The sequence below is a fragment of the Canis lupus genome, chromosome 24 (genome assembly GCF_011100685.1).
Source record: "Canis lupus familiaris isolate Mischka breed German Shepherd chromosome 24, alternate assembly UU_Cfam_GSD_1.0, whole genome shotgun sequence".
In the NCBI taxonomy this organism is placed as follows: Eukaryota; Metazoa; Chordata; class Mammalia; order Carnivora; family Canidae; genus Canis; species Canis lupus.
The window spans coordinates 25106474-25130580 of NC_049245.1; the positions used below are offsets into that span (position 1 = coordinate 25106474).

Below are 24107 nucleotides of genomic sequence, written 5' to 3' on the forward strand. Positions count from 1 at the left end.
ACCTGGGTGACTCAGTCGGTTAAGTGTCTGCCTTCAACTCAGGTCATGATCCCAGGGTCCTAGGATTGAATCCAGCATCGGGCTCCCTGCTCAGCCAGGAGTCTGCTTTTCCCTCTGCCCTTCCCCCGTGCTCATGATCTCTCTCTCAGATAAAATCTTTTTAAAAAATTTAACAAAACAAAAAAACAAACAAAAAAACAAAATAAAATACTCAAAAATGTGTGATGTACTCCAATTTATTTTTTCTCTTGCTTTTTAAAATTTCTGGTAACTATCCACTTACAGTGTCAGACTCACAAATGGAGAAACTACTCTAGCTACATTATCCTGTTGGTTTCTCAAACATATCAGGCCTTTTACTCTTCCAGCTCCTTTTCATTCCTCATTCATCTCTAGCTCTTTCCCTGACTGGAAATCGTGTTCTTGCTTACATAACACCTGCTTTAAAAAGCTTTCCTAGTATATCTAGCATAGTAGTTTCTAATATTTCCTCTTATCATTGTATTTCTTCTGTAGCACTCATCACAATCTATAATAGCTTTGTTTACTTCTTATTTTCCATCTCTCTACTAGAATGAAAGCTCATTGAGGACAGAGTCCTTTTGGTCCCATTAGTCAATATATTCATAATACCCAGAATAATATTAGGTTCCTGAAAGGTACTCAAATAGTTGTCAAATGAAGGGATATGCAAGCAGACTGAGTCATCTACTGGAATCAAGTGGGGTGGTAGTTTGCTCCTGATTTCCAAGTACAGGTTGGAATTCTCCCTGAGACTTTCATAAAGTCACAAATTAAATAAAGGAAGGTGATTTTATTTCTCTTATCTGCAAATTAATATTTTTTAAAAAGAAACATAAATTATTAGAATAATGGGTGGGGTTATATAGATATTTCTAGCTCCATTAGGTCAAAAAAAAATATAAAGGGACAAGAACAGGAGACAAGGCTTCTAAGAAACTTGCTGTCAGTCTATAATGAACACGAAGAGGTGGGCTTTGGAGCCAAAAAAGAAATTAAATAGCAGTTGATTATGCTTGCTCCTGAAGGAGTCATTCTTGCTGTGCAGTAGTAAGCAACAATTCAAATGTCCACATAGAGAACTGAGGTCTCTGAACAAAGAACCATCTTCCAGTTCCTCTGGCTCTCCCCACCAAGAACATCCATTCACCATAAGACCAAAGAAGTACTCCTGGAGAGAAACATGAGTGTTCCCCCACCAAAGGAGCTGAGGCTAGAGGAAAGATAGTTTTCTTATATTTCTGTCTTGGGCTGATAGTAGTTGATGCTGAAGTCAACTGGACTACACCAATTCTGGTCTGATATGAAGCATCCACTGGGTATAATAAGATACCCAGATGTGCATGAGCTGGTGAAGTAGGAGAAGCCAGGACAGCACAAAGTCAGAGGCCCACTCCTCTAGTGTTGGGTCCACTTGATGCTTTTGAGGTCAATGCCATCCTGCACCATCTCCCAGAGAGGGCTGCCAAAGAAAAGAGACATTGGGTGAGTAAGGGCTTAGATAGGAAACAGCTGACATTGGTCTCTGACCCCTGAGCCCTGACTTAACTCTATCCGTTCTTGTCTCTCCACTTTCTTGCCCTGACAAACCCCAACATAGTGGTTAACAAGTCCTTCCCAGCTCTCTTTAAATTCTTGTCAGCTCCAGCCTCTCCATAGCTGCCAAAAAACAATAACTGAGTACCACAGGTTCAGCTCCAGTGGGGCCAAGTCAGTGGCATCAGGTTGCGGTCATGTTCAAGAAGCTCTCATCCCATTCATGAGATACTATGGAAACAGTTTCCTTAGTGGAACCAAGACCCCTGGAACCTATATAAGCATCAAGTTTCTGCCTCTCTACTCATCCCCACCCAAATAGACAACTTTTCAACACTTCTTTCTAGGTTTTTCTCTACTTCTCAGGGCTAGAGCTTAGCCCTAAATTACCAAGATATGTAGCATGCTTAACCAATTCCTACCAGCTTCATCACCCCAGAGTTGGACTGTGCTTCCAACATCCCTGGTTCCAATTCAAAAGTATCTCTTGCATCTTAGATCTGAGCATTTCATCTTACACAGAACTGCTGCTGATAAATCTCGGCTAAGCTCTAATTCCCTTCAGCTTGAATGCCTTGCATAATATTCCCAGACCAGATATTACTTCAAGGTGTTATGACTGTAGGATTCCGGTTTGGAGTTCCCAGTTAATTTTCTTCTACCCAATTTCACTCTTTTCTTGGCTTATCCCTCTCCTTTATGCCATGCATTCCCAGCATGCCTTTCTATGTATGACCTTTAACGTGGCTCCTTAAAGTTAGCGATCTCCTTCTTATCCTTTCTCTTTAGAAGTCACTTACTGTCATAGACTCACAAACTAAAGCTTTAGCCAGGGGCTAGTAAGACCATGCTGAATTCAGTTTGTAAAGGTCAGAAGAAACAGGTTGAAGATGCTGAAGCCAGAGGAATCTTGAGCCTTAGAAAACTAAGCAAGCTGTAGATATTTCAGCAATACAACTAGACTCTGGGAGGGAAAGTCCAGAGCCCAGAGAGACCTAAGAAAGTTCATAAAGGGAATAAGGGTATATACTTAAATTTCCTCACTCTCAATAACTAGACCAAGAGAATCCTGAAAGTTGAATTTAACCAGAATGGAGCCAGACTCTGAAAAAATTCAGAGGCTTCAATGTCCCTAGGAAGAAGTGGAGCTCTATGGCTACTAAGGGAAGCCCTGGTGGCAGCTGGCTGACAAAGCATCTCTTGACCTTGCTTATAAAGCATCTTTACAAAGAATACTCTGAGTAGTAGTTCTTAACATTTTGAGAATTTGTGTTTTTATTTTAGGTTTTAAGATTTTATTTATCTGACAGAGAGGGCACGAGAGAGCACAAGCAAGGGGAACAAAAGAGCAAGAGGGAGAAGCACACTCTTCATTGAGCAGGGAACCCAGTTCGAGGCTTGATCCCAGAACCCTGGGATCATGTCCTGAGCTGAAGCAGATGTTTAACTGACTTAGCCACCGAGGCACCCCAAACTTTTGAGAATTTAAAGAAAACTATGAAACTTTTTTTTAAGAAGAAATTTCTATTTTTTAAAAATTTTTAAAGATTTTATTTATTTATTCATGAGAGACACACACAGAGAGAGGCAGAGACACAGGCAGAGGGAGGAGCATGCTCCTCATAGGGAGCCCGCTATGAGACTCAATCCCAGGACCCGAGGATCATGGCCTGAGCCAAAGGCAGCTGCTCAACCACTGAGCTACCCAGGCATCTCAAGAATTCCTATCTAAGGGCAGCCTGGGTGGCTCAGCGGTTTAGTGCCGCCTTTAGCCCCGGGCGTGATCCTGGAGACCCGGGATCGAGTCCCACATTGGGCTCCCTGCATGGAGCCTGCTTCTCCCTCTGCCTGTGTCTCTGCCTCTCTCTCTCTCTCTCTCATGAATAAATAAATAAATAAATAAATAATAAGTTGGAAAAAAAAAAAGAATTCCTATCTTAAAGGGAGTTTTTTTCTATGTAGTCTACAAATCACTAACTTTGTATTGATATTAATACTATCATAATGAAAAACGTCTGATTTTATATAGTTATTTAGTTTTTAAAAACACTTTGTCGGGCAGCCCAGGTGGCTCAACAGTTTAGCACCTGCCTTCAGCCCAGGGCATGATCCTGGAGTCCTGGGATCGAGTCCCACGTCGGGCTCCCTGCATGGAGCCTGCTTCTCCCTCTGCCTCTCTCTCTCTCTCTCTCTCCCTCTGTTTCTCATGAATAAATAAATAAAATTAAAAAATAAAATAAGGGATCCCTGGGTGGCGCAGCGGTTTAGCGCCTGCCTTTGGCCCAGGGCACGATCCTGGAGACCCGGGATCAAGTCCCACGTCGGGCTCCCGGTACATGGAGCCTGCTTCTCCCTCTGCCTGTGTCTCTGCCTCTCTCTCTCTCTCTGTGACTATAATAAATAAATAAAAATTAAAAAAAAAGAATAAAATAATACTTTGTCATATTCTGAAAACAAGTAGCCAAGAAGATCCACTATCTTGCTTTGTGGAACTTTTTTTTTTTTTTTTTTAAAGTAAGTTCTATGCCCTATGTGGGGCTTGAACTCACAATCTCAAGATCAAGAATCACATGCTCTACTGACTGAGACAACCAGGGGCCCCAACTTTGTGGAATTTCTAAATCCTAAAATCCAGTATTCTCAAAAGCTGGTTTTAGGCAGTATAAACATAAAGCCTGAGGACAAGAGAGGAGCCAGCACTACAATTTCTTCCAAAGGGTGTCTGGTGCATAGTGCATACCTCATTTCTCGAAGACGCTTCACATGGTGAATGCACTTCTCCACTGTGTAGTCCACTTCCTCCTCTGTAGTGAAACGGCCAATGCCAAACCTGAAAAAAGGCACAAGAGAAGAGCTCTGCATTTGAACTCTAGCACCAAGGTAAATTCATTCAGCAAATACTCAACAAGGATCTACTCTACAAAAGTCACAGAAAGAACATGGCTAGAGTTTCTCAGGACACGGGTCTGTGGATCAGCCACATTAGAATCACCAGAGAAGTTTCTTATTCCTCCTCCAGTCCTAGTCAATCAGAATTTCTGAGTGTGGGACTCAGAAATCTTCACAAACTTCCCAAGTGATATTCAATGAAGTCTGAGAACTGCTGCTCTAGAAACTTCCAAGAAAAATCAAAAAGGGATAAGGAAAACAAGTCTGAAGAGGAGATGAATAATACCAAAGAGGATGCTTTTCATAAACGTTGTAGTTCAACTGACTGACCTGATAGAAGAATGAGCTAAATCCTCATCAGTGCCAATTGCTCGAAGGACATAAGAGGGCTCCAGGGATGCAGAGGTGCAGGCACTGAAGAGAAACACAAGGATCCTTGCTCAGTTCATCATCAACATCTGCTTTTAGCCACAAACCCCTGGTCTTCCTCCCATCCTCAGGTCCCTGAAGTCATTACATGGAAATAAAAGAGATATTCTAATTTGGTAGAGCTAAAGAGTCCAGAGCTGTCTACATTTTCTGGAATATGAACCTAGCTCCTCTGGTCCTTATGGAGGATATCGTCCTTGAGCAAGGACACTACCAAAGCATGACGGAACACTATACCACATGAGCTGAGTCTGACAACCAGAAGCAGTGGAGAACCAAGTGCTCACTCCCCTATGATTGAATACACCATCAGTACCAGCCTAGATGGCAGCTAAACCCTTGGTGGCCTTTGGAGCATCCTTTAATTCTGGGGGTCTGCAACAGAACTGCTAGTATAACACTAGAACAGATGCATGCATGCATCTCTTAAGGCCATAAAAGGCACAAAATTCTACCCAGGAAGCCCTCTTAAGGTGGCAAACTTCAGCCAGAGCCAAGCCAGCTAAAAACTCAATACTTACAAAATGACCTTTATACTTAGCCAAGAGCTCTTCTGTCACTTCCACACTTAGGAAGCTTAATAATGTTATGCCACTTAAGAGGCCAGGCTAATGAGTCCTGCCACAGTTCCTGTCTATGCAGTTCAACTCACCTCCCTGAGGATAAGGCGACATCCTTGAGAGCCATCAGCAGACTCTCCCCTTCCACATATGCAAAAGAGAGGTTGATACAGCCTGCAAAGAGAATCACTATGAAAGAAGTTTCAAAGTCTCAGACTCCTCCAGAATGGGGATAGAAAAGGCATGTCCATACCTGGGTAATGGTGCTCAGGGTCCCCATTCATCACCACATCTGGAAGGCTCTTCATTATCTTTTGTGTCAGCCGATCTGCTAACTTTGAGATCCGCTTATGGTCGTACTGAGGAGCAGGTAAGGGAGGACTAAGCATAGTGACCATTAACAGCTCAGAAACATACAAGATGAGGATCCCTATTCCTGTGTCCAGAAGTGACTGTGCATCAGACCCACTTATCATCCTGTATTACAGTGGGGAGACCACTGTATCCCCAGCACTAAGCACAGCACCTGGCATGCAAAGGTGCTCAATAACTGGACACATGGTTCCAATACGCTGGAAATAAATGAACCAATACCTACTGAATGGACCTAGATTTTGAAGCCCATTATATCTCCCTCAGAATAAGATGCCAGAAGCACTGGGACAAGGATGGGTTTCCTAAACCTCCTCTTCCAGCAAAGGTCTGATTCATTCATTTGTGCTAAGAAACTTCTAATAGGGCAGCCCCGGTGGCTCAGTGGTTTAGCGTTGCCTTTGGTACAGGGCCTGATCCTGGAGACCCAGGATCGAGTCCCATGTCAGGCTCCCTGCATGGAGACTGCTTCTCCCTCTGCCTGTTTCTCTGCCTCTCTCTCCCTCCCTCCCTCCCTCCCTCTCTCTCTGCGTCTCTCATGAATAAATAAATAAAATCTTAAAAAAAAAAAAAAAAGAAACCTCTAATAGGGGATGCCCGGATGGCTCAGTGGTTGAGCATCTGCCTTTGGCTCAGGTCGTGATCCTGGAGTCCTGGGATCGAGTCCCACATTAGGCTCCCCACATGGGAACTGCTTCTCCCTCTGCCTGTGTCTCTGCCTCTCTCTCTCTCTGTGTCTCTCATGAATAAATAAATAAAATATTAAAAAAAAAAAAAAAAAGAAACCTCTAATAGTAGACCTAGCACTGGGGAAGAAGTTGAGGAAGGAAACTGCTCTCCCCATACCTCCATCTCTTGCTGTGCCACCTCACATGCGGCCCCCAGCCCAACCACCAAGGGCGTGGGCACTGTCCCAGACCGCATACCCCGCTCCTGCCCCCCTCCACTCTGCAGGGCCTCCACACGTACACGGGGCCGGCGGCGAATGTAGATGGCACCAACCCCTGGGAAACAAAATTTGTTACAATAGAGAAAAGATGAAAAATGCAGATGGAACAAATTATCACTTTTGGATGGGGTCAAAATAATCTTTCAACTTTTTGGTAAGCTTGAAAATTTCAAAATAAAAAGAAATGGAGGAAAAGGAGAAACAGCAGTAAAATCATAATATTTATAAAAATTATTTAACATTAGGAAGGTAAGTACTAGAAGGAGTAATGACCAAATGGTTTAAAGTAGCTCCCTATGGATGTCTGAAATGGCATCATGCAATGTATCATTATTCATAAGAGCAAAATACCAGAAAGAAGTCAGATATTCATCATCAGGGGACTGGGCAAATAAATTATGATACAGTCCACACAATGAAATACAAAGGTGGTGTATAAAAGAGAGAGGAAGGGGATCCCTGGGTGGCGCAGCGGTATGGCGCCTGCCTTTGGCCCAGGGCGCGATCCTGGAGACCTGGGATCGAATCCCACATCGGGCTCCCGATGCCTGGAGCCTGCTTTTCCCTCGCCTGTGTCTCTGCCTCTCTCTCTCTCTCTCTCTCTGTGTGACTATCATAAATAAATAAAAATTAAAAAAAAAAAAAAAAGAGAGGAAGCTCCTTCTGTACTGCGACTGTAAAATCTCCAAGATACATTTTTAGAAAACTGATGAAATCTGAATAAAGTTTGTATTTACTTAAAAAAAATACACAGGACACCTGGGTGGCTCAGCGGTTAAGCATCTGCCTTTGGCTCAGGGAATGATCCCAGAGTCCTGGGATTGATTCCTACATCAAGCTCCCTGCATGGAGTCTGTTTCTCCCTTTGCCTATGTCTCTGCTTCTCTGTTTCTCTTATGAATAAATACATAAAAAAATCTTTAAAAAATACATTATTAGATATAAAAAGGAAGATGCAGAACAACGAGTATACTATGCTATTTTTTGAGTAAAAACAGAGGGGGAAAGAGGGGATATGCACTTGCAAATGCATAGAATAATTCTAGAAAAATATTCAAAAAATAGCCTTCCCAGAGAACTACATGAATGGTAGATAGAGGTGAGAGACTTTCTGGCCTTGTACTTTTTTGTAGCTTTTAAATTTGGGGGAAAAAAAAATTTTAAATACAAAAGTGGATGTGTTCAGTCAGTGGAACACAGGCCGTTGACCTCAGGGTTGTAAGTTTGAGCCATATGTTGAGTGTAGAGATTACATAAAAATAAAATCTTAAAAAAAAACAAAAACAAAAACAAAAAACCTTTGGGGAAAAAGCAAAGAAAGATCAGATTGTAATTAAAAATCAGCATAATCTCCCACAGTATATCAAAGCTTAAAAATGTATATAACCTGGGCGCCTGGGTGGCTCAGATGGTTACATGTCTGCCTTTGGTTCAGGTCATGATCCCAGGGTCCTAAGATCAAGTCCCGAATCAGGCTCCCTACTCAGCGGAGAGTCTGTGTCTCCCTCTCCGTTTGCCCCTCTCCCTGCTTGTGCTGTCTTCGTCTTTCGCTCTCTCTCTCTCAAATAAATAAAATATTTTAAAAAATACATATATAACTTAAGGGGCACCTACCTGGGTGGCTAAGTCAAATGAGTGTCTGGTTTCAGCTTGGGTCATGGTCTAGCAGTTGTGGGATCAAGCCCTGTGTGAGGCTCTGTACTCAGCAAGGAGTCTGTTGGAGATTATCTCCCTCTCCCCCTGCTCCTTCCTCTGCTTATATGCACGCTCTCTCTCTTTCTTTCAAATAAATAAATAAAATATTTTCAATAAATGTATATAACTTAAGGCTTGGCAAACCCACTTACAGGAATTTCATGCCAAAATATGAGCATGAATCTGCAAAGATATTCACAAAGCTGTCAAAGATTTTAAATAGAGTGGCCACTTGGTGAAGTTCATCTTTTTTCACATAGAACAACTGCTTAGACAGAGATTTATTACAAAGGATCTCAGTTTTGAAATAATTTATGTAACAAACTACACTTAATTAAGAAATATTTTATTTCCTTATCAAATTCAAGTATCCTCACTATGTGAATCTCTGCAGTTCCCAAGTTTAGAGAGCACATGCTCTGACCCCATGTCTGGACAGTGAAGGACACCATGTTATCTAAATCCACTGGGATCCTGATTTCAGAAAGTAGGAGTCTGGATAGTGAGATACCTATATACATTTAAATGTTAAAATAAATAAATAAATAAATAAATGTTGATCAGAGGGCAGCCCAGGTGGCTCAGTGGTTTAGCGCTGCCTTCAGCTCAGGGCCTCCTGATCCTGGAGACCTGGGATCGAGTCCCATGTCAGGCTCCCTGCATGGAGCCTGCTTCTCCCTCTGCCCATCTCTGTCTCTCTCTCTCTGTGTGTGTCTCTCATGAGTAAATAAATAAAATCTTTAAAAAAAAATAAAAATAAAAAAAATAAGTGTTGATCAGAGCTTCTGCTCAATTGGTTTTATCAAAATACATTTACCCACAATAAAAGCCAATAAAGGCAACATTAAAGATAGGAGGCCTACTGTGGTTTTTATAATAATAACTCATAGAAACACTCTATAACCTCTGGGAACCTTGAGAAGAAGACATTTTACATATTTCCAAGAGCTATCAGTTTTTTTCTCAGAATGTATAGCCCAATGACATACACTACAAACACAGAAAGTGTACCAACATTACCAACCCCCACAGGCCCTCCTCACCTCAGAGACAGAGAAATTTTATAGCTACTTCCATAAAAGATAAAAGACTGGAGAGAAAAGACAGAATTCTGGCTAGAAACATTCTTGGGCCAACAGGACCATAGGGAACAAACAAATATCCTTGAGAGACTAATAGGAACACATTAAATCTAGGAATAAACGCCAAAAGATATAAAAGTCCAATCTTCCCCTGTGTTACAGAAAGACACAGGGAATGAAGGACTCAAAGAACATTGCTCTGAATATTATAGTGGGGCAGACAGGATAGATGGACTTATCTCGCTAAATTTGATATGACAAAACCCTTTGGTCCTCAACCAAATAAACCTCTACTTGCTTTCTAAGGATTTTCTAAAGAGGCAATGGAACAATGGACTGATATATACAGTTAACTGAAAGAGTCTACAAATAGGCAAGTGTATTCTTGGTTATTGCTAAAGGACACCTGCATTCTGCAAGACACTATGAATGTACAACTTCATCTGAGAGCAACGGCAGTCCCAAATAACTACAAGGAACATATGTCAAGGAGTTTACTGGGAGGTCTGGGAGAAAGAACTCTAGGAGGGGCTGGTACCTTTGGGACCATAGATTTTATGACCACTGATGCTCATGAGATCAATTTTCATGTCATTGACGTCAAGTGGGATTTTTCCAACAGCCTGGGCTGCATCGGTATGGAAATATACCTTTCTGGAACTGCAAATCTGCCCTGAGGAAACAACAGAGGGGAAGAATCATATCACAATGTTGGGAAGTCACCTGGCAGTGATCCCACAACATACCATGAGTTCTTTTTTTTTTTTCATACCATGAGTTCTAAGGCAAAACTGCATCTGTCATTACCCTCTAGCCATATAGTAAATAACTTCTCACTCTCTTTCTCTTAGTCTCTCTTTCCATCTCTCTCTCCCACTCTCTCTGTCATTCTCAGCTAGAGAAAATAAGGGCAAGTACAAATCACCAAATCAAAACATCCCTGATATCCTGATGCCTAAGACTCGTCTTACCTCCTTGACACAGGCCTTTCAATGTATCAGATTAACTTTTATATCCTTTGTAAAGGAAGCAAAGATTAGCAGATCTATTTGCTAATGTGCCTTAGGAGTTACAGGGTGAGTCTCTGGCTCTAAGTGAGCATAATAAAGAGATATACTAAAGTGACAAAAGTTAAAGGGGAAGAGAAAAAAGAATGGTGTTTTGTTTTTGGCAGCAACTGCAGTTAAATAGAAAGGAACAGAAAGAATACTAGACCAGGATTCAAATACTGCTATACCATACACAATAGGTCTTTGAACAAGGAAGGACTCATGCTCTGAAATTCCCTTTCCCTTGACCTCCCTCCCAGACCATTCTTGTTCCTCAGATGGATCCCAGTGGTAGGCATACATCAGGGTCCACCCATGATACTCACCTATTTCTGCAATGGGCTGCTTCACTCCAATTTCGTTGTTCACAGTCATGACTGACACCAGGCTGGTATCTGGCTGGATGGCAGACTCTAGTTCCTAAGAGTATCAGGAGCAAGGAGACTTAAAGTACCAACAAAGTCCTCCCTAACTCAGAATATAGGCAAGCTTAGTCTTGGAAAGGGGCCTTTCACTACCCACTTATCAGAATGGTTAAAACAAAAATAGCGCCAACATAAAATGCTGGCAAGGATTCGGAGAAATTGCATCACTTACTCACTTGGTTATTACCATTGGTCATAACGTAAAATGGCATAGCTATGCTGGAAAACAGTTTGCCACTTTTTGTTTCTTACCAAACTAAACATAAAATTACCTTGCGATCCAGTAATTGTACTGTTGTGCATTTATCTCAGGGAAATGAAAACAGATTCACACAAAAAACATACACATAAATTTTCATAGCAGCTTTCACCACAACAGCCAAAACCTAGAAACAACCCAGAGGTCGCTCATCAGGTGAATGGTTAAACTCTGGTACTTCCCACACATGGACTATGACTCAGCAACAGAAAGAACAAACTACTGAGACATGTAACAACCTAAATGAGTTGCCAAAGACTTATGCTAAGGAGAAAAACCAGTCCCAAAACGTTACACACTTTATCATTCCATTTATATAACATTATTGAAATAAAAAATTAAAGAAATGGAGATCAAATTAGTGGTTTTAAAAGAACAACAGGAAGCATCACTGTGGTGATGAAAGTAATGTGATGGTGGTGGTAATTACACAAACCTCTATGTGACAAGTGAGTTCAAGTAAAACTGGGGCAACGAAAACAAGACCGGCAGACTGTGTCAACATCAATACCCTGGCTGTGATATACTTCTGCAAGATGTTATCATGGGAAAACCTGGATAAAAGATACGTGAGATCTCTCTGTATGATTTCTCACAATCACATGTGAATTGACAATTATTTAAAAGTTTAATTAAAAAAAGAGGAGAATCTTTCCTATGTAAGGTTGTCAGAGTAAGCTGCAAACAACAAAGTAGCAAAAATCAAGGTTATTGGTGACATTACTGAGGCAGGGATCTCGTCTGACTAAAATATTTCTCTTAAAGGAATTATTAATCAGCCTCCCAACATCTTGCTTTCCTGGACACTGGTTTATAAAGGTGCTCACTGCCATGTTTCCCTTGCTTCTTGTTTGCTTCTTTCACAGTATTTATCCTAATTTGTAACTACTTCATTTACATGTTTGCCTATATGTTAACTGTCCCCTTTACTAGAATGTAACCTCTCAGGAGGCAGGAACTAAACTTGTCTTGTTCATCCTGCTATCCGTGGTGCCACACACTATGGCATAATACATACTATGAGGTGAAAGAATAGCACACGTTAAGCATTATGAGAAATAAAAGCCAGAAAAATACATGCTCCTAGTATTCAGGAGACTTAACCTGGTGGAGAGATAGACAAACATACGACAGAGGATAGTAGTAAAAAGCCATTAAGGAATTTAAGGAATTTAGAGAAAAAAAGATATTAATAGGGGTTGGGGCAGGGATGCCTGGGTGGTTCAGCAGTTGGGCACCTGCCTTCAGCTCAAGGCGTGATCCTGGAGTGCTGGGATAAGGTCCCATATTGGGCTCCCTGCATGGAGCCTGCTTCTCCCTCTGCCTATGTTTCTGCCTCTCATTCTGTATCTCATGAATAAATAAATAAAATCTTAAAAAAAAATAGGGGTTGGGGCAGCTAAGAAGATTTCAGCACAGAGCTGAACTTGAGCTAAGTGGGTAAAAGAGGGAGAGAATTAAGGAAAGTGCAAAGAGGAGAAGAAATCAGAGGTGAGGGGCTATGTGAGAAGAGACCCACAGCAGGATTGGTCAGGCCCAATCAGGGAGATATCAAGGCTCTGTGGCTGAAGTGGAGAGTTTTACGAAGGGCCACAGTGGTCAACAGAACTAAAACACTAGGTGACAACCACCATGTCTGTTCTGAGATCAGTATTACCCTGATATCAAAACCAAAAAAAGATATCACAAGGAAACTGCAGATCAGGATCTCTAATGACTAGAGATACAAAAATCCTTAACAAAATACTAGCAAACCAAATCCAGTAACCTATCAGTGAATGTATACACCATATAAAGAGGACAAAACCACATGACTACCTCAATAAACACAAAAAACCAACTACTAAACCAAAATGCTTTCATAATACCCCCCCCCCCAAAAGAAATCAGACTTGGAGAACTTTCTCAATCTAATAAAGGACATTTATGCAAGAACAACTATGAAAAATCCACAGTTAACATCACACTTAAGGAGGAAAGCTTTCTTCCAGTATCAGGAACAAAATGAGGATGTCTGCTCTCATCACTTCTATTCAACTTTGTACTAGAAGTCCTTGCCAGGCAATTGGGCAAGAAAAAAATAAAAGGCATCCAACTTGGAAATGAAGTAAAACTCTCCCTACTGGTATATGACAGGGCTCTTCCCACAAACTGCATCTTAGGATTTGACTAGGGATGTTGGTATCCAAAATCTGATGGACAAGATGCATGAAATCACTACCGAAAATGTACATATAAGGATATGGGCTATAAAGGGAAATATTCTTCACAAAAACTACGCCTCCTCTTTAGAGAGAGGAGAAACATCAGTACAAGGGAAGAAGAGGCTAGAGCTTTGCCATGGTGAGTGTTGAGTCCCTGGCATCCTACACACACACAGCCAATGGCCCTCAGACAAACCAGGAAGCACTGACAAAGCTGAGAAACAACTCCTCCAGAGAAAAAGAAAATAGTCCACACACTGAAGGGGAACATATGCTCAGTTTCTCTCCCAGGCCTATTTCCCCAACCTTCCCCTCATCATTAGATCTAGTCCTTCAAGCTCCGGCTGAGGCTGATAACAGATTTACTGGCTGAAGCCAAGCTCCTCCTATTTTGCCCCCTCCTGTCAGTAGCCACTCCTACCTTCAGGTCGATGATGCCACTTTTCTTCACCGGGAGGTATGTGACCTGAAAGCCCTCAGCTTCCAGCGAACGGCAGGAGTCCAAGACACATTTGTGCTCTGTCTGAGTGGTGATCAAGTGCTTTTTCCGTGACCTATAGAACCTGGCCACTCCCTAGAAATTGGTGGTGGTGGAAGGAAAGAAGGGATACTCAGAGAGACAGCAAGGACTGCAATCCTTGAAAGAAAAAGTGGGAAAGAGTTGTATGCTCCAACATCAATTCTGTAACACCGGGCAGCGCAGGTGGCTCAGCGGTTTAGCGCCGCCTTCAGCCCAGGGCGTGAGCCTGGAGACCTGGGATCGAGTACCATGTCAGGCTCCCTGCATGGAGCCTGTTTCTCCCTCTGCCTGTGTCTCTGCTTCTCTCTCTCTCTGTGTCTCTCATGAAAAAATAAAAATGTTAAAAAAAAAAAAATTCTGTGACACCAAGTATGTGTCCTACAATTCAACTTAATTCTGACACTAACTACCCTGAATTAGTAGAAATCCTGCAGATTAAGGCGCTCAGTCCCAAAAGCCTAAACCTACTTCAGATGTCAGCCACAAGGCCCAGGTGGGACAAGCCAGACTTCAGTACTTTTGCCCCACTGGCTACAAATTTAGGACTTCCCACAGCACCCTAAGGTTCAGTAATTCACCAGAATGACTCTCAGAACTTGCTGAAAGCACCACACTCTTACAGTTTTATTATAAAGGATATAATTCAGGAATAGCCAAATGGAAGAGGTGCATACGGCAAGGCCTGAGGAGGGGATGGGCACAAAGTTTCCATGCCCTGTCTTTGTGAATCCAGGCATGCCACCCGCCCAGTACATCCATGAGTTCGTCAACTTGGAAGATCCTCTGAGCCTTATTGTCCAGAGTTTTTATGGGGGTTTCATTATCAAGGCATGACTGATTAAATCACTGGCCACAGGACTGAACTCAATCTCTAGTTCCCCTCTCCTGCCCTGAGGGAAGTATGGCTGAAAGTTCCAACCCCCTAATCACATGCTTTGTTCTTCTGGAAAGGCCAGCCAGTCCCTTGCAACTAAGAGCCCACATGAGTCACTTCACTACCATAACTCAGGTATGGTCCAGAAAGGATTGTTATGAAACAAACAATTGTTATGTTGTATAAACAGGATTATTATGTAACAAAAGACATTTCTATCATTCAGGAAACCCCAAAGATTTTTGAGGCTCTGTGCCAAGAGATTTTAATATAAAAAAACATATTTTATGATGCTACAGGTAGAAAATAGGGAACATGCCTATCCTTGCATCCCAGGAAAAAGCTTTTCTCTTTATTTCCACTTAAGAATAAAACATGCAAATACGGTGACAACAATACCCAAAGCTGTCAGTATATAAGTGAAACTCAAACACTCATTCCCTGCTGATAGCAGTAATTATGCTACAATCTCTTCAGAAAATCATTTAGAAAAAAGAAAAGAAAGAAAGAAAATCATTTAGAAAGATGTCTTGGGGGATCCCTGGGTGGCGCAGCGGTTTGGCGCCTGCCTTTGGCCCAGGGCGTGATCCTGGAGACCCGGGATCGAATCCCACGTCGGGCTCCCGGTGCATGGAGCCTGCTTCTCCCTCTGCCTGTCTCTGCCTCTCTCTCCTTCTCTCTCTGTGACTATCATAAATAAATAAAAATTTAAAAAAAAAAAAAAAAAAAAGAAAGATGTCTTGGGATCCCTGGGTGGCTCAGCAGTTTGGCTGCCCTGGAGGCTTCCATCTGATAGGGAGAGACACCACAATGCAGTGAATGCATGCAGAAGCACAGCAATCAGTACTTCAAAATAGGAACATCTAAACAAACAGGAGGGGCACCTGGTTGGCTCAGTCATAGAGCACGCAACTTTTGGTCTTGGGATTATAAATTCAAGCATCATGTTGGGTGTAGACATACTTGAAAATATAAAATCCTGGGGCTCCTGGGTGGCTTAGTTGATTAAGCATCCAACTCTTTTTTTTAAGATTTATTAATTTATTTGAGAGAGAGTGAGAGTACATAAGTGAGTAGGGGGGGAGGCAGAGGCAGATAGAGGAGAGAATCCTCAAGTTGACTCCCTGCTGAGTGGGGAGCCAATACAGGGTTTGATCCCAGGATTGTGAGATCATGTCCTGAACGGAAATCAAGAAACAGTCACTTAAGTGACTGAGGACCGGGTGCCCCTCAGTTAAGCATCCAACTCTAGGGATCCCTGGGTGGCTCAACAGTTTAGTGCCTGCCTTTGGCCCAGGGCATGATCCTGGGGTCCCGGGATTGAGTCCCGCATAGGGCTCCCTGTGTGGAGTCTGCTTTTCCCTCTGCCTATGTCTCTGCCTCTCTGTGTGTGTGTGTGTGTCTCTCATGAATGAATAAATAAAATCTCTCTTTTTTAAAAAAAAAAAAAGCATCCAGGGATCCCTGGGTGGCGCAGCGGTTTAGCGCCTGCCTTTGGCCCGGGGTGTGATCCTGGAGACCTGGGATCAGATCCCACATCGGGCTCCCTGCATGGAGCCTGCTTCTCCCTCTGCCTGTGTCTCTGCCTCTCTCTCTCTCTCTCTCTCTGTGACTATCATGAATAAATAAATAAAATCTTTAAAAATAAAAACAAACAAACATCCAACTCCTGATTTCGGCTCAGGTCATGATTTTAGGGTTGGGAGATTGAGCTCCACATTGGGTTTCACGCTGGGCATGGAGCGTGCTTCAGTCACTCTCCCTCTCCTTCTTTTTTTTTTTTTCCTCCCTCTCCTTCTGCCCCTCTTCACTGTCCCTCACACATGCATGTTCTCTCTCTCTCTCTCTCAAATAAATAAATGTGCGTGTATATATATATATATATATATATATATATATATATATATACACACAAAATCTTTAACAAATTAAAAAAAAATTTTTAAAGGGATGCCTGGGCGGCACAATTGGCTAACTTTATAGACTCTTGGTTTCAGCTCCAATCATGATCTCAGAGTCATGGGATCGAGCTCCATGCTGGGCTCTATGCACCTAAAGATAGGAGCCACCCCTAAAATAAATAACTGATTTTTTAAAATAAATAAATCTTAAAAAAAGAAAGAAACAGGAGAAACTTGTAGCAAATAGATCTCATCAGAAAGAAAAGAGAAGGCTGAGAGGAAGGCAGCCCTGAAATCACATATAGAAGGGTGAAGGTGGTAACTAGAAGAGAAGCATGTCTAATTGCAAGTGGATTCTGGACTTCACTATGACTAGATCAAAAGGATGCGGAAGGGACACCTGGCTCGCTCAGCTGGTAATGTGTGACTCTTGATCTCAGGGTTGTGAGCTGGAGCCCCACACTGGGTGTAGAAATTATTTAAAAAGTATGGGGAAAAGGGCTGAGTCACCATTATCCACTCCCTAAAGTAGCTGCTGTCCAAAATACCAGTAGTTAATGGTCAAAGAGCCACCTTCTTCATGTCCAACTACCTCACTGAACTTAGTTCAACAGGAACAAAGACTTAAGATGGAGTAGATCTCAGAGGGTTGAAGGAAGCAATAAATCAGAAAGAGCCTATGTTTGCTTATGTCTTTTTTCACAATAGGGTCAGAGTGGGTAGCGGGGAAATATATACAGGAACCCAAATGATGGAAGGCCAAGTCTCAAGTCAGGAAAGCCCAGATATAAAAAAAAAAAAAAAAAGGAAAGCCCAGATATGCCTTCTCATTTTCTTACCTTAATTGCTATGTTGTTAGATTCAGTAGCGCCACTAGTGAAAATGATCTCACGAGGATCAGCCCCAATCAGAGATGCTACTTGCTGCAAACCAAGAAACAGAGATAAATAATATCAGTTCTGCAGACAGCAATGCAACTGCAGACATAGCTAGGACAGAGCTCTGGTTCAAGAAAAGCTCCAGGTGATCCCTGGGTGGCTCAGCGGTTTAGCGCCACCTCTGGCTCAGGGCGTGATCCCGGCTCCCTGCATGGAGCCTGCTTCTCCCTCTGCCTGTGTCTCTGCCTCTCTCTCTCTGTGTCTCTCAAAATAAAATAAATAAAATAATAAGGTAAAGTAAAATAAAAAATAAAATAAATAATAAAATAAAATAAAATAAAATAAAATAAAATAAAATAAAATAAAAGCTCCACTGCATCCTATCAACAGCCCAAAAAGTTCTGTGCCCACTAGGGTCAGACAATATTTAGATTCAGTTCCATTCCAGATCCGAGGCTCTTTTCCTGCCTGATACAAAATAATAATAATAATAATAATAATAATAATAATAATGGTTATTTATTTAAAGATTTTTTTTTCTTTCTTAAAGATTTTATTTATTTATTTGAGAGAAAGTGAGAGCACAAGCAAGGAGAGGGGAAGATCTTAAAAAAAAAAAAAAAGGGATGCCTGGGTAGCTCAGCAGTTGAGCCTCTGCCTTTGGCTCAGGGCGTGATACTGGAGTCCCAGGATCAAGTCCCACATCGGGCTCCTTGCATAGAGACTGCCTCTCCCTTTGCCTGTGTCTCTGCCTCTCTCTCTGTGTCTCTCATGAATAAATAAATAAAATCTTTTTTTAAAAAGGTGGGGAGGGGCAGAGGGAAAGGGAGAAGCAGACTCCCCACTGAGCAGGACCCTGGGATCATGACCTGAGCAGAAGGCAGGAGCTTAACTGACTGAACCACGAAGGCTCCTCAAAGATTTTATTTTTATTTTATTATCTTTATTTTTATTTTAAGATTTTATTTTTAATATCCATACGCAGCACAGGGCTCAAACACTCCTGAGAACAAGAGTCAAATGCTCCACTGACTGAGCCAGTCAGGTGCCCCAATACTGGCTATTTATTTATTTATTATTTATGATCTATTTATTTATTTGAGAGAGAGTGATCATGTGTGAATGCATGGACACGAGCAGGGGGGAGGAGGAAGAAGGAGAGAGACTCTTAAGCAGACATCTTGGTGAGTGCGGCTAAGTGTGGAGCCCAACATGGAGCTCCATCTTATGACCCTGAGATCATGACAAGCCAAAATCAAGAATCAGATGCTCAGGGGGCGTCTGAGTAGCTCAGTTGGTTAAGCGGCTGCCTTTGGCTCAGGTCGTGATCCCGGGGTTCTGGGATCGAGCCCCATGTCTGGCTCCCTGCTCAGCAGAGTCTGCTTCTCCCTCTCCCTCCACCTCTCCCTATGCTTGTGCTCTCTCTCTCTCAAATAAATAAATAAAATCTTAAAAAAAAAAAAAAAAAAGAATCAGATGCTCAGGGCCAGCCTGGGTGGCTCAGCGGTTTAGTGCTGCCTTCAGCCCAGGGCCTGATCCTAGAGACCTGGGATCGAGTCCCACATTAGCTCCCTGCATGGAGCATGCTTTTCCCTCTGCCTGTGTCTCTGCCTCTCTCTTTTTCTCTGTGTCTCTCATGAATAAATAAATAAAATCTTAAAAAAAAAAAAGAATCAGATGATCAACTGACTGAGCCACCCAGGCACCCCACAATATTGGCTTTTTAAAAAGCACTTATTGGGGATCCCTGGGTGGCGCAGCGGTTTAGCGCCTGCCTTTGGCCCAGGGCGTGATCCTGGAGACCTGGGATCGAATCCCACATCGGGCTCCCGGTGCATGGAGCCTGCTTCTCCCTCTGCCTGTGTCTCTGCCTCTCTCTCTCTCTCTCTCTCTCTCTCTGTGTGACTATCATGAATAAATAAATTAAAAAAAAAAAAAAGCACTTATTGAGGGGTGCCTGGTGGCTCAGTGGGTTAAGCATCTGAGTCCTGATTTCAGCTCAGGTCTTGATCTCAGGGTCATAAGTTCAAGCTCTGCATTGGGCTCCATGCTGGGTGTGGAATCTACTTGTGTGTGTGGGGGGAGCAACTTAAAATAAAAAGCCCTAATTGAGCTCTTGGTATGTATAAGCATTGTGTTAATAAAACACATCATCAGCAATATCTCATTGAATCCACAAAATGATCTTAAGGAGTAGGAACTATTACAATCTCCATTTTCAATGTGTGGAAATTGATATTCATAAAAACTAGGTAACATTCCAAAGGTCATTTAGTTAGGAAATGTAACAACCAATAAAATGCCTTCAGAGGGACTCCAAGGCCTGATCTCTAATCTCTTCCTGAAAGAGCCTCAAATCATGTCCACCTCCACCCAGAGCTATGAATGAAATGCCTCCCATAGTCCACCGAACCTGTCATCAGAACCTCCTATCCTTCTGTACTAACCTGGCGAGCATGTTCCATGGCTGCCTCACTCTCCCAGCCATAAGCATGTGTCCGGGAGTGTGGGTTTCCATAGTAGTTGACTAGGTAAGGGAGCATGGCATCAAGTACCCGAGGGTCCTGAGCACAAAAGAATAAATCAGTCTCCTTGAGTCCACAGATCACTCAGGCCCCACTCCATCCCCTCAGACCTGCCCAAACTGCCTCCACACACTCCCAACCCTTCAGACACCGCCTAGATTGTGCCTTAAACATTCTTCCATTCCCTCAGGTACTAAACAAATAGCAGCCCAATATACTCCCACTCTCGACCCATCGTTCTACCAGATTATCATCCTACCATCTCCTCAGGTAATCTACAAACATTGCCTGGTCCCGACAGCCGTTTCTACATCCTGCCAGGTGATGCGATCTACAAGGGCCAGGAGTGACAAGAGTCCACATGTTGATGAAATCTTCCATTAATATTGAAGTGCTTATCATGTGCCAGGTTCTGTATAAAGAGCTCCTTTACACCTTTTTAACCCTTTTAATACTTGCCCAAATTCACATAGTTAGTAAATAGCAATCCAGCTAATTCCAGAGCCTATGCTTTTATTCCTACTATAGTGCCTACACCGAAGTGATTTGATCAAGGTCAATAGCTAGTAAGTAGAACTGCTTCTAGTTTATTATAATTTAAACCTCCTGACTCCTGGCCCATTGCTTTTCCCAACACACACTTCACGATGACTCTCACTTCTGCAGGATCCAGTCATTTTGGTGCATTATCACTTCTGCATTGTAATTGTTATAAACAGCTTTGGGGAAATCTGCCCCTCCATCCTTACCAGAGGAGTTGTCGCTTGCACATCCATATACAGAGGTCGCAGCACTGACTCTGCCGGTGGAGCAGTGGCTGTATCTGAGGGAACAGCAGACTGGGGAGCATGGTCTACAACTGACAAAAAAAAAAAAAAGGTATGGAAGGGCCAAGCGTGAGAGAACCTATGGACACAGGGTATCCAAGACAGCAGGAGGTGAAAGCTGGATGGGAGTGAGATGAGCTGAAAGGACGCAGGGGTTGAATCTCAACGGAAAAGCAAACAAAACATCAGATCAGAGAACTTAAGCAAACTGTAAAAGGAGGTTAGGGAGAGAGACCATGTTCTTGGAGGGGGATGTAGGGACAATATTCGAATTGCTTCGTTGGGAGCAGGGAGGGATAGGAAAGGGCAGCCATTCAGGACTGTGGAAACAGGGTAGGTAAGATCTCCCTCCAAGATTACTGGCTGGACGACCAGCATCTCTTAAAGTTGGCCGAGAGGTCTGAAGGCCGACGGAACTTGCAAGGCTCCGAAGGCCTGTGGGGCAGGATCTGAAGGCAAAGTCAACCGTTCTGAGGGTGGGCGTGAGGAAGTTTGAGGGGTGCAGCAGGAAGGCAGGGTCAGAGGGTCTGGGTTGCGCGCGCGGAAGAGGGAGGCTCTGTAATATTGAGGTGCACCGCCACGCGAAGGGAGAAGGTCCGCGCCTGCCGGGAGGCGGCGGCGAGCAGGACCCGGAGCGTACCGCGCAGGCGCAGCCCCCGAGTGGGCGCCTCGGACCTGGACCCCGGAGCTACCGGCACAGCCGCGGCCGCCCGCCTCCAAGCGGTTCGCAGCAGCATGGTCCCGCAGGCAGAGCCCCCCGCCCGAAGCGGCCGCAGTCCTCAGCTACGTGCTCCCGGAAGTTGTGCTCCGCGTCCCGGAAGCAATTGCTCGGGCCGCGGGCGCGCTCCGCCTCGCGTTCCGGGTGAGACGTAGAACTGAGCGACCGAAGCCGCGAACGAGGTGAGGTGGGGGGCACCGCGGCGCGGGGACCCGAACGCTAAGAGGGTGATGGAGTTGGGCTACGCGCTTATTTTCCTCCCTGGACTTCCCCGAACCCTTAGATTCGCTCCCCACCCCGCCTCCTCCGGCCCCCGCCCGGGCTGGCGGCTAGGCCCATACTCCCCTAACCTTCGAACCCCGCAGATGCCGGTGGCCGTGGGGCCCTACGGACAGTCCCAACCGAGCTGCTTTGACCGCGTGAAGATGGGCTTTGTGATGGGTTGTGCAGTGGGCATGGCGGCCGGGGCGCTCTTCGGCACCTTTTCCTGTCTCAGGTGAGGGGGGTGGGCGGTGATCTCTGGGCGGGACTACGGGCCCTTCCTGCCCGGCGCCACTTGGCGGGCAGCCTGGATAGAGCCTACTTCGTTTCAATTTCCTCGCTATCCTTTAACGAGACTGATTCCCTACCCACCTTCAGTCTGGAAGGAAGGTTGGAAGCCTCGGCGCTTGAGAATATGAGTTCTGATTCAAACTGAAAGTCAGAAAATCTGACTCTTCACTCATTCTGTAACCTTAAAGCACGTTGGAGTCTGGGTTTCCTTAAGTGGAGAATGAGGTCAGTAAGGTAACATCTGCCTCATAGAGTTGTGAGGATTAAATCAGAGCCCACATACCACAGAATGTGGCACATATTAAGTGCTCAATAAATGGTTACTACTGTCGCTGCTGTTTTTATTTCCACTTGCACATAGTGAAACAGTTGTTGAGCAATTTTACTTACTGGAAACAGGATGTAGATACGCAGCAGATAAACTCAACACCCTAATGTCATTTTCACATGTAGTAGAGTTAATTCCCGTTTTTCCACATTGTAAATTATCATTTACTGAGCACTGACCAAGTGTGAATCACTATTCTAAGTGCTGCATGTGTTCTCACAACAATCCTGTGAATGTGATGGTCCCCATTTTATACTTAGCCCATTAATTGCAGAGCTGGTGCATGAACACAGGTCTGACTCCACGAATCGTTGCTTTAACACCAGGAAACCATCAGAAAGATAAATGTCTTTATTGGCGCATGTGTGTTCCATATATCCTGGAGGTAAAAGGGGAAAAACTAGCTCCTCTATGTTGCCTCCCACAAACTGAAGGCAGGTCATAGGATATTCTGATACCCCTAGAAATCTTGATGCATTGATTTCCTAGTCATTACCCCCCTTATCTGGGAAGAGATAATGTCTTGCCAGACTTCAAGTGTTTGATTTACCATGAAAAATTGGGAAAGGGCAGTTATGCCATTTCTTATATTTTTGTTCCCAGTTGGCCCATCTTGCTTTCCTCCTCTCTTAGGATCGGAATGCGGGGTCGGGAGCTGATGGGCGGCATCGGGAAAACCATGATGCAGAGTGGCGGCACATTTGGCACATTCATGGCCATCGGGATGGGCATCCGATGCTAATCTGGGCAGTGGTTGCCCATACACCTACCCTTTCCCATCAGTCCAGCTCATGTACTATAATAAAACAAAATTCTTTGAGTAGTCTGTGTTAAAGGAATTTCTTCTCACTTTGCACCTATATATACCCAGCTTACAGCATTGAATAAGCCAATGAGATTTGGTATCAGTTTCCAAATCCTCTGTTAATCCAAAATTAGGAAAATTTTCCATACCTGGAACTTTTCATAGATTCTAGTAAACTATCGTTATTCAACCCCTTAAGGTTGATGTTCTCACCATTTTAAAGGTTAACTAAGGGGCAGCTCCGGTGGCTCAGCGGTTTAGGGCTGCCTTCAGCCCAGGGCGTGATCGATATATGGGATCAAGTCCCACATTGGGCTCCCTGCATGGAACCTGCTTCTCCCTCCGCCTGTCTCTGTGTCTGTCATGAATGAATAAATAAAATCTTAAAAAAAAAAAAAAAAAAAAAAACTTAACTAAGCCTACATTTCAAGGTTGCACTGCAAAAGTTAGTGTTAACCCACGTTAAGTCTCAATTCCAAAACTCTGTTCATCCAAAACTTGTTCAGATTTTGTGCAGAAATATCATCCACTGGCAAAAAAATCCAAACCATCCAACACAATGTAGCCTTAACTGCGTAAACCTCATAATTTTCTAACCCACCATCCATGAGGATGTCATTTGTATAATGAACACGCCCCCCCCCCCACACACACACACGCACAATTCTGTTAATTGGCTTCATAAGGTAGTTTCCTTATAATAAGGCCA

At 43.5% G+C, this 24107-nt stretch overlaps 2 protein-coding genes across 3 annotated transcripts; one reads left to right on the forward strand and one right to left on the reverse strand.

Moving 5' to 3' along the window:
• Nucleotides 1-220: 220 nt before the first annotated feature.
• NFS1 (NFS1 cysteine desulfurase) lies at nt 221-21807 on the reverse strand. Of its 2 annotated transcripts, XM_038572149.1 has the most exons (13): nt 21636-21806; nt 20918-21027; nt 20091-20207; nt 17605-17688; nt 13892-14044; nt 10909-11002; nt 10072-10206; nt 6654-6811; nt 5689-5794; nt 5528-5609; nt 4777-4860; nt 4298-4387; nt 221-1483 (listed from the first exon to the last, which is right to left on the reverse strand). In XM_038572149.1, exons 1-13 carry the CDS (start codon nt 21730-21732, stop codon nt 1420-1422), a joined length of 1374 nt encoding a protein of 457 aa, XP_038428077.1. In that variant the 5' UTR covers nt 21733-21806; the 3' UTR covers nt 221-1419. The 2 variants fall into 2 exon arrangements, with proteins under 2 accessions (XP_038428077.1, XP_038428078.1); XM_038572150.1 differs by lacking the exon at nt 13892-14044 and having other exon boundaries at nt 21636-21807.
• Nucleotides 21744-23416, forward strand: ROMO1 (reactive oxygen species modulator 1). Its single transcript, XM_038572151.1, has 3 exons — nt 21744-21895; nt 22079-22209; nt 23227-23416. Exons 2-3 carry the CDS (start codon nt 22079-22081, stop codon nt 23333-23335), a joined length of 240 nt encoding a protein of 79 aa, XP_038428079.1. The 5' UTR covers nt 21744-21895; the 3' UTR covers nt 23336-23416.
• The last annotated feature ends 691 nt before the right edge of the window (nt 23417-24107 follow it).

Bases quoted from the DNA above. Each gene is read 5' to 3' on its own strand.
- NFS1 (XM_038572149.1), bottom strand. From the start codon at position 21,732: ATGCTGCTGCGAACCGCTTGGAGGCGGGCGGCCGCGGCTGTGCCGGTA. The intron at 20,208-20,917 runs GTAAGGATGGAG...TTTTGTGCTCAG, and splicing joins TGCAAGCGACAACTCCTCTG to GACCCTCGGGTACTTGATGC. The intron at 11,003-13,891 runs GTAGGAGTGGCT...TGATACTCTTAG, and splicing joins GTGGCATCATCGACCTGAAG to GAACTAGAGTCTGCCATCCA.
- ROMO1 (XM_038572151.1), top strand. From the start codon at position 22,079: ATGCCGGTGGCCGTGGGGCCCTACGGACAGTCCCAACCGAGCTGCTTT. The intron at 22,210-23,226 runs GTGAGGGGGGTG...CTCCTCTCTTAG, and splicing joins GGCACCTTTTCCTGTCTCAG to GATCGGAATGCGGGGTCGGG.